Below are 18,099 nucleotides of genomic sequence, written 5' to 3' on the forward strand. Positions count from 1 at the left end.
CAACCAAATTTATTTTTTAGAAGCCTACTAATTAAGACCTGACTAGTAGGCTTCTAAAAAATATTTTTGGTTGGGCTTCTAGAATAAGCTGGGTAGGGGGCAGCTTATTCTAGAAGCCCAAAAAAGGCACCAAAAAAACTGGCCCTTTTTGGGTGTTGTAAATATTTTTTTTATAAAGTTGGTAACACTTAAAACATTTTGTCTTAATAAAAGACTAAGTGACTTTGTGCAGATGAGAGTAAAGTTTGTAAGATTTTATTTGGGATGGTGCAAGGAACCTTTTCTGCATGAGATATCTCTTACCGTCAATTCACATCTTGTATCCTCCTTCATGTCTCTATAAGGGATATTAAATATTCGAGACTTCAGTGTAGGTTCTTGAAAAGATTCACATTTTTAGCAAGTTTGTCCTTTCCAGTAAAAAGAATATTTCTAGAAATTTAGTTTATTGAGGGACTATCAAGAAAAACTTGCATACACTTTCCTAAAATATCCAATGGGTCTATTTAAGCCTGCCTAACCCTAAATCCCCACCCATGCCTTCCACTTCCCTCCTCCGCCTCCGCCGCCGGCCCTCTCACACAACCCTCAATTCTCTCTAGAGATTATAATCACCATATGGTCTCTACTTCTTTGCTGATTCCATACCATGACACCATTAGGCGCCATACCGATGGTCCGGTGACAACCTCGCAAGATGACCGCCTCTTGCCGCCCGTTGTCAATTTGTTGCGAGCTGTAAGCCTTGACCCATTCCTCCTAGTTTGAGCTTTGAGCTTCACAAGAATCCATGGCACAAGCCACCGGATCTAGATAGATGGAAACACTCTCAAAACACATTGCTTCCCATCATCATTGCTCTCTAGATCTAATATGGGCATCGATGGATGCCCATGGTGTAGATCTCACGACAAAGATGGATCATGATATTCGACCGGATTCCCGCAGATCTGGGAGACCAGGCACGACATATAAGGTACCTTCTTAGCAAATCCAATAAGTGTTAGCAAAATCATCAATTGAGAAGATATCTCCAAAGTTTAACAGGGGGTGATTGCTATATAATCATCGCTCACTAGAGCTATGGTGGGCCTGAAGTGAATCCCCATTGCATAAATATAACGATGGAAATGGATCATGACACCCAGCTGGATCAACTCAAGGCCACAAGATCAAGATGATAGATGAGGTATGTAATTAACGAGTCCTACAACATTCCCAAATCATGCATTGAAAAAAATTAAGTTCGTCCTAGTCTTGTGATGAGGCAATCACATGCCACCATATGAAATATGGCAACGTCCTCGGTTTTCATTATTGTGTAAATCTAACGATGACAATGGATCGTGATGACTGACTAGATGGGCTAAAAAATATGAAATAGATAATGATAGATCATGTACCTAGCTACTTATTACTCCCTCCATCCTATAATATAAGATGTTACTACAGGCATTGTACTCATATATTGGTCGTAATAACATCTTATATTATGGGAGAAAGGGAGTAGATCATAGATGCATTCGAAAAATCATGCCTTTTGAAACGTAAAAGAAACGGTACCGCTCAGCAGTTTGATTGAGATAAATTATGTCATTTACAAGTCAGATCTGCGGGAGTATCCAGGGGTAGAGCACCTTGAGCCAAGATTAGGAAAGTCGGGTATTGGCTTTTTTTTCAGATGAGCACCCTTCTAAAATATTTATATTAACATGTCTGATTGGTTTATGCCGAGTGAGTATAGATCACTCTCCTTTTTCTTAGAGATTAATCACTTGTCATTACAACTTTTCAAAGCATTTTATATGGAGATGATGTGAGTTGTTGGGAGATGGTTAAGGTAGGCCATGCCTCTTTTATTTCTTACTAGCTAATTCCTCGTTGTGTTACAATTGAAGGCATAAATATTCTAATGGTTCAACAGTAGTCGTGTCTGATATATATATATACCATTCTAGATTTTGGTAAGATTTGATTTGAGTATGTGTCGGGGATTGCAAGAAAAAAATTGATTTAGTTGAGATTTTAGTAAGGTTTGATTTGATTTGGGAATGACTAGGGGAAGGCAAGGGAAGTTTTTATTTAGTTAAGATTTTGGTAAGATTTCATTTCATCGAGTTAATGCATGACATAGTTTTGATAAGATTTGATTGAGTTAATGTAAGACATGGTTTCCAGTAAAAAAAAGGAAAGGAAAGTATTGATCGCATTTAGATTATTTCAAACCAAGGAAGGAGGGCGTGGAGAGATAAAAGCCAACATAGGAGGGAGGAGTGATGTGAGGAGAACGTATCAACTCTCCTTTAATAGTAGAGGATAATATTAATAATAATGATGATGATGATGATGATGATGATGATGATGATTATAGTAGCGACTAGTGTTTTGTGATTTGTGAAGTTTGTACTATGATTCTTATGATATAAATGAGACACGTATTAGCATGCAAAAAAGTTACTTTGGGCCATCTCCTCACCAAAACCTTTTTAAATCCCTAGTGAAAGACATTGTGAGAAATCAATATTATTAATAAAATATATACTCCTTTGTTAGCATACCCTACGACGGTAGCTAGTTCAATGAAATGAACTGAAGAATTTGATGACTATTCATAAACACATATCGTACCGTGTGAACCTGTATCTACATATCCTCCCAGGTAACAATGGAACAATCAGCTTGCGTAGGATTAGATATGTTTTTTTCATAGTTTGTTAAACAAAACAATCTTCTGGGCATTATTTCTTGTTTTTGACAACCAATTATTTTGGGTAAATCTTCTTACTTTTCTGATAGTACTGTAGAGATTTCAAGATGTTTTCTTAAATTTACCTTTCAGCCATATAGAGTAAAAATTCTTACCATGATTCACTAGTTACAGGGTCCTCCCAAGAGGACAATACTGTACGAAGCATACTCGCTAGTTAACGGGTCCTCCCAAGGGGAAAATTCACGGTAAGCTTTTTTCATTCCATGGATTTGAATGATAAAATCAAGCAGAAATCTGTAAGATCAGTATTTCTTCGAGACAAAAAGATTAAGGCAGATTTACCCAGAACAACAAATCATCTCAAGGAACTCATCCAACCTGAATACACAGATCCATAATTGCATCACAGAAAAATAACCAAGATCCATTAATGCATAATCACATCACATTAAAAATTAGCCCTAGAATCCATTAACACAGAATTGTATCGTCCTCCGTCTCATAATGTAAGACGTGTTTTTACACTACACTAGTGTCAAAAAACGTTTTACATTATGGGACGGAGGAAGTAGAAGATAAAGCCAATACATCTTTTCTACCAATAGAATTGTACAAGCGAGAATTCAATAGAGGATTATTAAACATGCTGCTCCGGGTCCGGGATGGTCTCTAGAGCGGGCCGTTGTGGCCTCTTGTAGGATCGTACTGAATAGTCGGAGGACGAGTACTGCACCTTCTCCTTCCCATTGCTCCCCATGCGTGGCCATCTTCCTCTACAACCCCAACCAAAATTGTCAGTACTACTATGTACTACCCAAACCACCCATTAAAGACAAAACATATTGGCAATCTGAGCAGAACGCTTCCACGAGAACCAGAAACGGAACAACTCGGGCAGAGGAGAGGAGGGCTGACGAGAATCTGGGAATGTCTGGTTAGGAACTTACTACTTAGCACCTCCATTTTAAAGTCACAAAAGACTTGTGTTTCTATCCTTGCCGCTGAGAATTCTGTTAGGAGTAAACCACGGCTCGGCGTGGTGACCGGCGTATCAGTTGACGCAGCGTCGTGTGTGCTGTGACTGTTCGTGCATGCATGTAGTTGGATTAGTTGTCGCAGATGGTGGCCGAGCCATACGAGTCATACGTGAATTAGTCTAGGCAGTTGATATATGGATGCATGCATGGGCTGTTAGCGTGTAAGCCGGCCAGTAGTGGTTGGATTACTACGTGTGTGCGTGGGTATGTTGCCGGGCTGGTGGTGCGTGCGTGTGTGTATCTCGGGTATAAAAAGCCCTGTGTGTATTGGTTGTGATGTGCGTCGGCAAGAGCCATGTAGCCACCGGGAAAGAAAAAAGGATTGGGGCGTTCGTGCGCCCGTGGCGGCGTTCGTGTGCCGGCCGGAAAATCTCTCTTGTCCATTGTTCTCCTTCTTTCACCTCCGTTCGAGTGAGAGGAGAGGTAGCTAGAGGGCTGCGGTTCCAACAAATTCATGCATCACTGGCTAGATACATTTTCTTCTAAATTCATTCTCATCCAAGTTTCTTTTTTGCATATAGATTACCATAAATCTTGTAAAACACACATGTGTTAGGATTACATTTATGGTACATTTTAATTTCTTGGCTGGAATTACCAATGGCTAGCTACCTCTACAAAATAGCCTGATCCATGACGTGGACTGTAATAACAACTTGTCTATCTATGGTATAAGTATCCATTATTCATAAGCATCCATTCCTTAGAGAATTGCATACATGTACCTAGCAAAGATAATTTGTCCACGTGATGAATCGGGGTGTTCTGTAGAAGTAGCCGTTGATAAATCCAGGCAAGAAATAAAAGCTTATCGGAAGTTACAGTAATGCTAATCTATACGAAAAAGAAACACACAAGCGCAAGTAAATTTAGAACAAAATACATCTTGCTCTAGCGGTGATGAATTCATAGTCAAGAACAGAAAAACGAGAACTCTGGGACTTTAAAAGGAGTTGCTAGTTGGCAAGTTTCTCACTGGGCATTGCCTGACTATCCTGGTCAGCCCTCCTCTCCTCCGCCTAAGTTGTTGTCTTCCGTGGGGGGCAGAACCGACGCTTTCTGTTCAGGTTGCCATTTTGTCTCCTCTTTTTGTTTGGTTGGGCAGTGGATGCTAGTAGCAGTAGTAACAAGTTTGGTTGGAGTTGATGCAGAATCCTCGTTTCTTGGTCGAAACTCTGGTAGATGCCTGCCCGGCAGAACAAGGGGAAGGAGAAGATGCGCTGCACGGATTTGCTATTCGAGGATTCAGTACGGTCCTACAAGAGGCCCCGGCAGCCTGCTCCAGAGCAGGTATAAGTATAATACTTTATTAGATTGTGGTTGTAGGAATTTGCTAGTAGATAAGTTGTATGGGATTTATCTTCTTCAATGCAGTTCCGTGTTAATGGATTCTAGAGATGGTTTTCCTATGATATGATTGTGTATTAATGGATTAGCATAGGACCTGTCTCTGTGATGCGATTCTACATCAATGCGTTAGAGTTGGGCTCAATTTCTTGTGAGGATGATATGTTGTTCTTGGTAAATCTGGCTTAATTTCTTTCTCTGGACTACAAATCTTACATATTTCTGCTAGTTATGATTCAGCTCCGTGGAATGCAAAAAAGGCTTACCATGAATCATCATCTTGGACTCAGAGGTTGTGGCCATAGCCGGCTGCACAACAACTCCTTTTCGTGTAGTCCTTTTTTGCATTCATGGTAAGCCTTTTTTGCATTCCACGTAGCCGAATCATAAAATCTAGCAGAAATATGTAAGATTTGTAGTCTAGAGAAAGAAATTAAGGAAGATTTACCAAGAATAACAGATCATCCTCACAAGCAATTTAGCCCAACTCGAAGGCATTGATGCAGAATCGCATCACAGAGACAACTTAGTCTTATGCTAATCCATTAATTCACAATCATATCACAGAAAAACTAACCCTAGAATCCATTAATATGGAACTGCATCGAAGAAGATAAATCCCATATAGATTATCTAGAAGCAGAATCCTACAACCACAATCTGATAAAGTATTATGTTTATACCTACTCTGGAGCTAGCTGCAGGGGCCTCTTGTAGGACCGTACTAAATCCTCAAACAGTGAATCCATGCAGCGCATCTTCTACTTCCCTTGTTCTGCTGGGCAGCCATCTACTAGAGTTTCGGCCAAGAAACGAGGATCCTGCATCAACTCCAACCGAACTTGTTACTACTGCTACTACTATCCACTACCAAGGCAAACAAAAAGAGGAGACAAAATGGCAACCTGAATAGAAAGCGTAGGTTCTGCCCCCACGGAAGACAAAAAGTTGGGCCAAGGAGAGGAGGGCTAACCAGGATAATCCGGCAATGCCTGGTGAGAAACTTGCCGCCTAGCATCTCCTTTTAAAGTCCCAGAACTCTCATCTTTATGTTCTTGACTATGAATTCATCACCACTAGAGCGAGATGTATTTTGTTCTAAACTTAGTTGCACGTGTGTGTTTCATTTTCGTATAGATTAGTAGTGTTGTAACTTCTGGTAAGCTTTTATTTCTTGCCTGGAATTATCAATAGCTACTTCTACAGAACACCCCGATTTGTGACGTGGACAAAATATCTTTGCTAGGTACATGTATCCAATTCTCTAAAGAATGGATACTTCTACCATAGATAGACACCTTGTTATTACAGTCCAAGTCATGGATCGGGCTGTTTTGTGGAGATAGCTAGCCATTGGTAATTCCAGATTTCCAGCCAAGAAATTAAAATCTACCATAAATGTAATCCTAATGCATGTGTTGTGAATTTATAGGTTGTAATTTTTTTTCCAATGTGTATGGGCATATATATTCCAATTCATATGTATGAATGATGTTGTCAAATATGGATGTTGTGAAATAATTCATTTTATATGTCATTTGTGTTAGGATGGGCGAGGCTGCGGACGGTGGTCGTTCGTATGTTTGGCTTGACCCTGCTTTCAACAAAGGGTATCCTGGGTGTTTTATCGAGAGTGGACAGGAAACAAGCTTTGGCATCATCGTATTCATGTTATTGTATTTTTTTAAAGTTGAAGGTTCTGACATATTTGTGCCATTATGACACATGCTGCCAATAGTGTGAATGAGGGGTCACACCAAGACATGCCAGTTGGCATACGACGAGCGGTTTGAGCCTTATTTCGAGAGAGCTAGCCTCCTACCGTTTGTTCTGCAGTTCAAGTGTGTACCACCGGTGGTGAACCATACTGCGCTCACAGCCCGCTGGATCGTTGGCGGACGGAGATACACAGTTTCCACCTTCCTTGTGGGAAGATGACAGTCACCTGCAGGACTTCGCGATGATTATTGGTCTTCCGCTCCACATCGAGTCTCTCATTGGACGAGTGTGGAACAAGTTCTGGCATGAGAGAGTTACCGGTCTCATCGGTGATTGCTCCCCCTCTCTTACCGCCAGGGGAAAGATGGACAACCGGTCATCCGGTGTCCCATTCAAGTGGCTCCGTGAGAACAGGTCGGGATGCCCACAAGGTGTGGACAACGAGACGATGGAGCAATACGCGCGGGCGTACCTGTGGTATCTCCTATCCCATGTACTTTTTATAGACTGCTCTGGTGACGTTGCGTCCTGGATGTTTCTTGACTTCCTGGTTGACTAGGACCAGAAGTACAGCTAGGGGTTCGCTGGTCTCGCCTACTTGTACTGTCAGGTAACAAGTTACTGCAATAATTCTTTATGGATGTATTTATGTGTTTAGGAATTGTTCAAAGCTAATGATGAACTAGTTCTTGTTAGCAGCTCGGCGAGGCGTGTATGTAAACCAGCGACAAACCCGCTATGGGCAGATGTACTTGGGACCTCTCGGTATGGATGTGGGAGCGGTTGCCAGTTGGACGTCTTAAAAAAATGGACGCCGGGTGGCCTTTGGAAGGCCTTGAGGGAGAAGAAGCCAATTTTATGACTACCCACTCTGGCTTTCGCTTGGGACAGAGTCAAAATGTTCGGAGGCAAGCAAGAGGCCTTGTACAGGAGCTTCATCAATGAGATGGACAGTCTCAAATACAATCAGGTATAGCATTTTGTAACTTTTTTTTATAACCACTTTCCCGGAAGGCGTCGAAACACGGAACCAATGCAATATGCAGGTTAACAGGACACCATATTGGATTGTTTGGGATTTTCGACTGGATGCTATGTGTGCGAGGGACAGAAATATTTGGTGGATTAGGTGCCCCCTCATATGCATCTACACTGTCGAGTGACACCTGCCACATTGTGTGGCATTGCAATTCAATAGGAAGCTACAGCGGGTATCATGGAGCTTCATCGGTGAGCAACAACATGTACTATATGTAGTATGTAATCTCAATGGTTTCTTATGCTTTGTTGCTCTCGTGCCATGCAGCCAGAACCGGCAGATTTTCACAAGTGTAACAACTTAAACTTAGTTACCGTCCCTTTGCTAGATAGACAAACTTATAGCTATATTGCCTATTCAATATATTTGTCTTCATGCTGTTGGTCAGCGTGTACATCATTCAACACTCGTTCCCTCACTAAGGGCATCTCCAAGGGCATGCATCAACTCGGACACACCAAATGTCCGCAGACCCGTCCACGAACATCGATATAAGATCCGTACAACCAATTGCATGCATCAATTGTTCGTAACATTTCAAATCAAAGTTGGCAAAAACAAACATAATTCATACAAACTGGACAATATTTATTAAATTCTGAAATATGGTATAACTTAAAGGATGAAATTTAACGAAGTTCAACTAGACCAGACGAAAAATCAAACTAAACTAAACTACGAGAGGTGTCGGACGGTGACCTTGTACACATGACCGTCATCGTCGGCGGCGGCGTCGTTACATCATGGCGTGGAACTCCTTGTCGGTCTGCGACACCTCGGCGAGAAGGGGCGGTGACTGCCGCGGGTCGTCGTCGGAAGAGGAGAGCAGCACCTCCTCCTTCACCGACTAGGCAGTGAAGGACGGCGGCCCCGAAGACCACGAGCGGTGGCGCCACGATCCAGAGCTCCCTCCAAATCCAGTGGTCGACACCGAGAACCAGCCGCTGCCGCCAGACTTGGACTTGCCCATTGCTCGGTGACGGTGTGCGGAGAGGAGAGTAGATGAGAGGGTCGGCGACAGTGTGTGGATAGGAGAGGCAGGGATGGGGTTGGCCAGCGGTGCCTCCCTGCTTAAATAGCCGAGGTAAGTGGACTGATACCGATTCGATGCGGCGATGCGGCCGGAGTAGGCTTCTCAGTCGTTGCGTGAGCATTGAAGCGTCAGCACCCTCCCGTGCGGTCACATCCGTCTGACCGCCATTCACGCTGCATAGTCACCTCCGCAGCAAGGCGGCATGAATGCACGAAGATGGTTTTTTAGCTGAACGCACAGGGAGAATTATGGGTAGGACCTGGTAGTTGGACGCCTATGTGGCGGAGGTCTGGATGTCCGCAAACATCCCTAGGTTTGCCTCTGATTTGTGGGAATTTGACGTGCAGATCTATCTGCGGATGTTTGATGGATTGTGTTGGAGGGCACAAAAGGTCCAGGCCACGTGGTCCAGACGAATAGCAGTGCATATGAGGCAAATACTTGATATAATCTATAGTTCTCATGTCTTGGGACATAATGTTGCAAAATATTTACAAAATGCTACTTGAGGGGTTGAACAGGATGGTACAATATACAGTGACAGAAATTCACAAAACATGATTGACCATATACACTTGAAGGGTTGAATAGGCCTGTACGATCACGAAGGAGGAATCATCATACTGTGTTATCAGAAATTCACATAAAAAGAATATGTAAAATATATTCACAACATCAAACTTCAACGCAATATACCATGTTTCAAATCTGAATTCGATCGACACATTGCTGAATTTGAAATATGATCTTCCATGGCAGATGCATCTTGTACCAATATGATGTCAAAAGGTTTCAAGAAAATTGCTGACTTTTTGATACGCCAGTCAACAAGGCGTCCAAGCATGCAGGTGGCAGCTGTGACTATCCAGATGTGCCTGTAGCAGCAAAGAGTGTATCAGGATCGAACAGAGCTAGTAATCTAGCGGCGAATTTTACAATAAAAGCTATCACAATCAATAACATTGGAAGGACGGGTGTGCAAGTAGAAAGAGACTTCAATGTTTTCTAACACAGTTTCCGGCAATCACACAGTTTTTAGCTACAGATCATAATCTAACACACAGTTTCTGGCAGTCACACAGTTTTTAGCTACAGATCATAATATTCACAACATCAAAAGATCTGTAGAAAGCAAGTGCATCTCTCACACAATTTTTGGCTACAATACATCCCTGTGGTGAGCAGAGCATTTGGGCGATGGCTGTCAATTCTTGACCGTTGACACTTGGAAAATTCTTAGAAAAATCCCTGCCTAGTACATCAATCAGTTATCCTGCTCTGTCAGCAGTCACAATAGGCCTACTACAACTAGACTTTTGATTCAATTAAGCTAACAGATGATACAAGCAAATCGCACTCCACCACCTCCTAGATTGGTTTCTGTGCAGACAAACCACATCTGAGATTGATTGATTGGTTTCTGTGAAGACCTGGACTAGTACTACTTCACGGCAGCCAGGTAGTTTTGATTGACAAAGAATAGTAACGACATTCAAACACACGAGCGAGAGGTAATTCAGATGATAAAGATGGCAATGTGGTGTACGCAGATTGATTGCAAAGAATGCCTCAAATGTCTGAGGTTGTCAAAGTCCAAGGTACCAAGAATCCAGAGACCAACATAGAGCACAACTTTGTTGTTAAAAATCCAGTTGATTTTGCTATTACTGTGAATGTGAGCTCCTCGGTTGTGTCAGCAGTAATCTTGAGTTAATTAGTTTTAGGTAAGTTCTACTTAGATGCAACCTACCTGGCTGCCGTGAAGTAGTACTAGTCCAGGTCTGCTACGTGTTAGAGGTCCGAGTAGGTTTAGGCCGAGAGTCATAATACGTTTAGGTTTAAACAACGATCAAGGTAGCCGGTCATTTGACCTAGTGTCCGTATAGGTTTTGGAAGGGTTGCTTTGGTCGGTTGGATCTGCACATATATATGCACGACCTGCGTGAGGTTTTGTAACGAGCTCAGAAAAAGAAATAAAAGAAGAAAGGCACGACACGTGCCTTTGGCCAAAAGTTTTGCGCGCCCGTGTTCATCATGATTTGATGTGAGCGATCCTGTGGAAGAATTCCAACAGGTTGCACCTCTAGCCTGGGATGTATGAGGTCCTAGGTGAACTGATAATCCTGACAAGATATATCTAGATTGTGGCAGGAAAAAAATTCAGTGTGTTTTTATTACACAAGTACTGTTGTGCTTAGGAAAGCGTATTGTATATGACATTTAAATTTCAGCCTTTAAGATGTACTCCCTCCGTCCGAAATTACTCGTCGCTTGTCTAGATACATCCGTTTGAGCGACAAGTAATTCCCAACCGAGGAAGTATGAGGTAAGATGTATGACTGAGATACAAGTCAAATAACACAGCTAGCATATTGTATGAGAAGCCAGACACTCCTGCTCACAGAAAGATCAACCATGCCTAGAGGGTCAGGGTGGACGGGACGAGCGGGCTTCTGGCCCGGACCGCGGCCCGTTATGGACCGGACCGTACGGGCCTGGCTCGCTAGATAATATGGCCGGTCCGGTCCGTGAAAACGAGACCGAAATTGGTCGGTCCGGTCCGGTTAAAGCTCGGTCCGGCTCGGAGGACCGAAGGCCCAGCCCAATAAAGCTAATCAGAAGAGCCCAGCCCAATAAAGCTAATAAGAGGGGCGTGCGTGACCTAGCGAACTGCCACTGCATCCTCTTCCTCGCACGCGCCGCCCCTCTTCCTCCCCTGCGCCGCCCCTCTTCCTCCCCCTGCGCCGCCATCTTCCTCGACTTCCTCTCCCCGGCACAACCTCGCGCCGCCGCGCCTCTACCTCTCGCCGTCGTCCCCTCGCGCCACCACGCCTCTGCCTCGCGCCATGCTGCTCCCTCTCTCTCCCGTGCCTTTCTCTCGCGCCGGCGTGCATCAGGTGCTTCTTCTCCGGCTCCGGCCACCGTGCTGCTACTCCGACCACCACTCCGATGTCCTGGGCCCACATGGCAGTGACTGGACGTCGTCAGGACCGCCAGGACCGCCGGTCCGCACCGAGCTTCATGCCAGCCGGTCCGGTCCCTGTAATCAGGACCGCTGCACAGCTCGGTCCGGTCCGGCCCGGACCGCCGGCGTCCGGTCCAAACGGCGGCTCGGACCGGGACCGGACCGGCCCGGACCGTGTCCACCCTGACTAGAGGGTGTCAAGTCTGACTGAACTATCTTTGCTACTGCTGTGACCATGTAATGCTCCCTATTATCAGGGTATATGACATCAGATTTGACAACATTTTTGCAAATCTAGTCAGATAGAAGTTGTGCTGCTTACAATGCCACTGGTGTGAATTCAGGGCGCAGTCGAGTAGCCATTCGTTCCCTCTGGATTATTCTTCAGACCTCGGTAAGCTCAACCTGTTCACCTCGCTGCCGAGTGCTCAGAATCCTATGCACGAGTAGCTAGTTGATTGGTAGGATAATCCTTGCACAAATGCGTAAGTGGCATCATAGGTATATACCTATATGAATCAAACTTTCCATGAAGAGAGAATAAAAAAATAAGCTTCACTTTCAAAAGAAGGCAGGGAAAAGAAAGGGACCTCCTCAACAGCAAAGAGCAAAAGATAACAATACTAAAAAAACAGTATAGAGTTCCACTGAGTAAAGCAAAAGGAAAAGCAAGGCTACGATACATACAGTCCAGAGGATGCCAACCTTGGTGATGCTGAACCAAAGAGACTGGCTTGCTGTCGCTTGACAAAAATCTCATGTCACAGCTTACATAAGGTTGCAAAACTTGGTTGTGCATGTGCGACACTAATGAGATAGAAACAACACCATGGAGAGATAATGCATAGCGTCCAGGATCATTATTATTATCACAACAGGGTTCAGGCTAAACAACCAACCTGTAAGGTAAACAGATAGAAGGGTCCCAATCTATGTGCCGCGGTTCTTATCTTTATAATTCCTAGTTTCCTACAGAAATTAATCAGCTACATCACATGGTATTTACATCATTGAGTACATAACATTACTAGACTAAGATTCTGTCCAAATACATAACAAGATTGAAATGTGCAAATCATCATCTGCGGGTAAATTTCATAATAATTAGATCCACTATCTTGATTAGTTACATAACTAATCAGGAAGTCCATGGAAAATCAGTAGTCTTGTTGTCAGAGATTTCCATCTCTCTGAACTTCATCATTCTGGCCACCAGCCCCTCAACTACATCTGAATCTGGCGCAAACATTGCATGGGTGATGCCAACCACACCAGGGTTCTGACTGTTAAGCACCGAGAACGTCGTTGCAAGACGGAAACCATAGTTCATGATGAAATGAACCAAACCACGGGGAAAGATGAACACATCCCCCTTACATAGTCTCTTCTGAAACAGCTTACCGGTTGTGTCAAAGAAACCGGCCAGCACACTGCCATCATGGACAAACATCATCTCAGACGCCCTTGGGTGAGAGTGGGGAAGCACTAGCCCATACGGGTCGATGTCGGTCCGTGCCATGGACATGCCAAGGGTGTTGAGGCCAGGGAACTCGGCAGCGGTGATGATGTTCGTTGATGACCGGACCATGTTGTCTAGTTTCCCGGCATGGTTGAGAAGCAATGTCTTGAAATCGGAAGCCAGAATGGTGCTAGGGTGCTTGCAGAGGAAACCGTTCATGAACAGCTTCCTTTCACCCTGAGGCGCCATAGGGCACACATCTTGAAGTGGTGGACCGTCTGATAGACTTGGTGGTGTATAGATGCCAAGGAGGAGGACGTAGAAAAACATGACAGTGAAGAGCTTCATCTCTTAGACACAGAGATGGAGTAGAGAATTGTGGGTTTAAATAATGTGACGAGAAAGGAGTGTAACCAAAGCCAAGTGTGTGCAACCTGTATCAGATTTCTTGGAGTTCACTACAGAATTTGCTTCGGATTGTGGCCAAAGTAACAATCTCTGAATTGTGGCAAAAGGGTGAAGGTGTTAACATGAAGCTTTTAGATTCTAACGATGCCCCTAGGTCGCCATTTGTTTCATCTCCAGGCTGCAAATCTAGAAAAATTATTATGCTGATTCTGAAAATGCTTCAGACTTGGCAGGCTGCAGTAATGCCTATTGTATATGGTGCTCAATTAGCGTTCCCGTGGTAAAGTGATACTAGTTGGCAATCTGTAGTTAGTAATTGTATTTGAGGAGACGCTCATCGCCCACTCACTGGTAAAAAATGGTTTTTTTTCAGAAACTGATGCTCACGAAGAGATCAAGCAAAGTCTGGCTGAACAAGCTCTGCTGCTTCTGAACGTGCAATGCTATAACGAAGGCATATCATCAGATTTCATAGAAGCTGGAGAATCGGCAACAGTCATGGTGCAGAAGGGTTCATTTGCTACAATTTACGCATCTACTGGCCGCCATCACCGGAAGGAGGAGAAGAAAATTCACCTTCTGGAATCTGGACGCGGAGGAGCAGTGAGGTACCACCCCGCGGGGACTCGCTGGAGACGGGAGCGGCAGCCGCTGCGGGGGCAAATGCGCAGGTAGGGAACAGCAGTGGCGTGCGAACGGAAGGTTTCGGGAGAGGGTCGACATCGCCGCCGCCGCAGGATGCGCCGGAGCTCGCGTCGGCGGTGGTGGGGAGGCCACTCGCAATCTGAAAGTAAGCCCAACACCACAACCTACCAAACCACTCGTCACGGGCTTGTAGTAGGCCCCCAGTGCAGGATTACCTGCCCGGGTACACTCCCACAATGGGCCACAGCTCGCCGGAGAATGAGCGAGAGGGTCCGTAATAGAAAAAACAAAATCCTGTTAAAAAAAGACCAGCAAATCTATACCTATACTATACTAGGAGATTTTTTTTTTTCGGAAAAACTTCCAATCTATTCATCTTCAATCATGGCAGTACAACGAATACCAAAAAAAAATTTACATTCAGATTCGTAGACCACCTAGCGACGACTACAAGCACCGAGGCGAGCCGAAGGCGCGCCGCCGTCATCGCCCCTCCATTGCCGGAGCCGGGCACAACTTGTTGTAGTAGACAGTCGGGAAGTCGTCGTGCTAAGGCCCCATAGGACCAGCACCCCAGAACAGCAACCGCCGCCGATGAAAAATAACGTAGATCGGAAGGATCTAAACCGAAGAAACACGAACGTAGACGAACAACGCCGAGATCCGAGCAAATCCACCAAAGATAGATCTGCCGGAGACACACCTCCACACGCCCACCAACGATGCTAGACGCACCGCCGGAACGGGGGCTAGGTGGGAAGACCTTTATTCCATCTTCAGGGAGCCGCCGCCGTCTCGCCTTCCTGAGTAGGACACAAACCCTAACAAGATTGAAAAAAGCGACTAAAAGTGGAGCCCTCTCGCCGGCCCTTGCCAGGATCCACCAGAGACGAGGCGGACCTGCGCCGGCGCCGGCGAGAGGCACAAACCCTAACTTTCTTTTTTGGAGCAGGAGGAGCACGTTGCCGTACCCTGCTAGGAGAAGGATGAGTTTGACGCTTGTTATTTTTGTTTTGAAAGTAGGAAGAGTAACTTCGAGGCTCACAAGCTGGCTAGATATGCTATTTCTCTTGATATTGGTCGCCATATGTGATTTGGCACCCTGCATGACCTTGTAATCATCCCTCCGAAAATTTTGAGTTAATATATGAGGAGTTTTTACCTTCAAAAAAACCTACTAATAAAGGAAATAGGTATTCCTAGTCCGCTATATTATTTTATAGAAAACCCCATGATTTTTCTGACATTAAATCCGCAGTAGATATCAAATGTTTTTAAAAATACTTATATCTTCTAAACCATAAGTCCAAATTTAACATGTTATATATGAATTTTTATTAGAAAAATATGTAAAATCTGAATATGATGTTATTTTACATATTAACAATTTAAAAAAATACTATCTAGGGTGCAATTTTAATCAATAATGCATTATCCATCTTTCTTTCATACTGGTAGTAATTCGGATTGGGGATGAACACCTCAGCAAAATTAGGATTGGACATGAAACTGAAGATAGATTTGCGAGAGACACCCAATAAATAAGGACATGCATGAAAAGAAATAAAAGAAGGGACCCAATAAAGATGGGATGTCCGCTATAAAAGAAATAAAATAGAAAATGCAGAGGAGATCCGATAAAGATGAGATATTGTGCTATTCTCCTATATATAAGAAGAAGAAAGAGAGGACATGCATGACAAAAGGTAAAAGGGAGGCATGCACGACAAAAAATAAAATAAAAGACATGTTTGACAAGATATGAAAAATGATAAAATAAGGACCAATACATATGACATGTATAGCAAGAAATAGTGATGAAATATGGATGCAAGTACCTACGTCCATAAGAGACCATACAAAGAATGTTCTTTTTCTAGAAAAAAAAATCTCTATTTATGCTTAAAAAATCATGTATCTTTTTAACAACTCTTCATCTACTAAGAAATATGCATGTGAAAAAAGCGTTCAAGAGTTACCCAAGTTGGTGATGCTTAAACTAAAAAACACCCTTGATGCGCACATGTCTCCGTTGTGTGCTAATGTGTCATCATCTGTTTTTGTCGTTTTCCTTTACCGTCCCGTAACAATATCCCATTTCACACATGACATGAATAAATGCATGATCACTTTCCCGTTTCTTTGTATGGATTAAATATATATGCAAGCCCCGTTGAAATAAAATACCCGTGAAATCTTGAACTGCGCTTTTGTAGGATAGGACCATCTTTGTTTGGGCTGTAACTACAGATTCTCATATTATAGAACATCTTTTGTAAATTAAGAGCGTGTAGTATTATTTTTCTCCCGTTGCAACGCACAGGCCTTTTTGCTAGTATCTCTAAAGGATAAAAAAACATAGCATACATGTCAAATAATCCCCTACAATGTGAAGAAATATTATTATTAAAAAAACATGAGATGCAAAATTTGGAGCTATAGAAACTTTGAAAAAATGTGATGTAAGCTCTCATAATGGAGCTCGTGTCTTTTTCAATTTAAACTGTTGCAATGGATGAGAATAGAATGGATGCTAATAATTAAATAGTACAAAATTCACCGGTACATATTAATTACTATAATATACCCCGCACCTTGCTGATAGAATCGATTGTGATATATTGCAATGATTTGATGTATGAAACATGCATAGTTTAATTAATAATTATGAACAAAATCTAAAACTATATGTTAAATATTGTATTTGATTATTATCTAGTGGAAAATATTTTGAATATAACTGACATAATATAATGGAAAACCTTTTCCCATGCATGTTGAGTGGACCTTTAATGAGGTGGCATGTGTGATGAGATGGGATGTGTGCATGAATCAACTAATAAGGAAAATTCTTTCTCGTGCACGTTAAGGTAATAGAGAGAGTGGGGGTGAACTATTTAGGTTTATAGGATTTTGTGATGATTTTTATCACGAAGTTAGTGGTGGCAAGTATGACCACACTCATAGTTGTTTGCAATATGGTTAAACCAAATCATTGTAGTAGGATCTTCAACCCAATTTCCAGCAAAATTTCAGTTGTAGAATACTAGGTTTCGGTTACTATATAAGGACCCTCTCAATGTGAACAGCACCTGTCAAGTGAGGACAGGAGAAGTGAAGCATACTTTGGCAACCTGAGGAACATAGAGGAAAGACACCGGAAAGGGGGAGGGTTCACTATACCATGTGTGATAGACCAAGTTTCAGAACACAAATCATCCCAACCTGTGCGTACCCAAACCATATGGGTTTGAGTGTCGTGAGGTTTGAGCACAGGGCATCTATCTTTAGCACAAGTTCTTGGCCCATCTCAGAGGATTTCAAGGAAAGAATCCGAAGCTTGTTATGGGTGTTGAAGATGTTGGGGACATCTGAGTCATGGAACGAGAGGTTCTGCAGCGTCAACTTCTTGAGAAAAACGACGCCATGAACTCAGGATTTTGTAGTGTTAGTTTCGTCAGCAAGTTGTAATCACCATGGCAAGTATGAAAGAACAACTTGCACTGTCGTGCGAACAATGCTAACTGACCTCACTTGGAAGGTTAACAAGTCTAGACGCCTTGAACTCAAGGCATCTTGTCGCATTGACCTTCACGGAGGTGTGCCTTACATGTTCTTAAATCCACATATGTGCAAGGAAAATGCAAGGAAGATGAGCCAAACATTTACAACAAAATATGCATGTAGTGTAAGAATCATCTTGAAAACGCTCCTAACCCCTTCGTAGGGCCATGTAT

General features: G+C 43.2%; 1 protein-coding gene across 1 annotated transcript; it reads right to left on the bottom strand.

Annotated features, from left to right (window-relative positions):
- Positions 1 to 12,594: 12,594 nt before the first annotated feature.
- Positions 12,595 to 13,709, bottom strand: LOC119280748 (germin-like protein 11-1). The gene has a single exon (XM_037561489.1). It carries the CDS (start codon positions 13,655 to 13,657, stop codon positions 12,989 to 12,991), a length of 669 nt encoding a protein of 222 aa, XP_037417386.1. The 5' UTR covers positions 13,658 to 13,709; the 3' UTR covers positions 12,595 to 12,988.
- Positions 13,710 to 18,099: the final 4,390 nt, after the last annotated feature.

Source organism: Triticum dicoccoides, chromosome 3B (assembly GCF_002162155.2).
Source record: "Triticum dicoccoides isolate Atlit2015 ecotype Zavitan chromosome 3B, WEW_v2.0, whole genome shotgun sequence".
NCBI lineage: Eukaryota > Viridiplantae > Streptophyta > Magnoliopsida > Poales > Poaceae > Triticum > Triticum dicoccoides.

Excerpts from the sequence above, each read along its gene's own strand:
- LOC119280748 (XM_037561489.1), bottom strand. The coding sequence starts at position 13,657 with ATGAAGCTCTTCACTGTCATGTTTTTCTACGTCCTCCTCCTTGGCATC.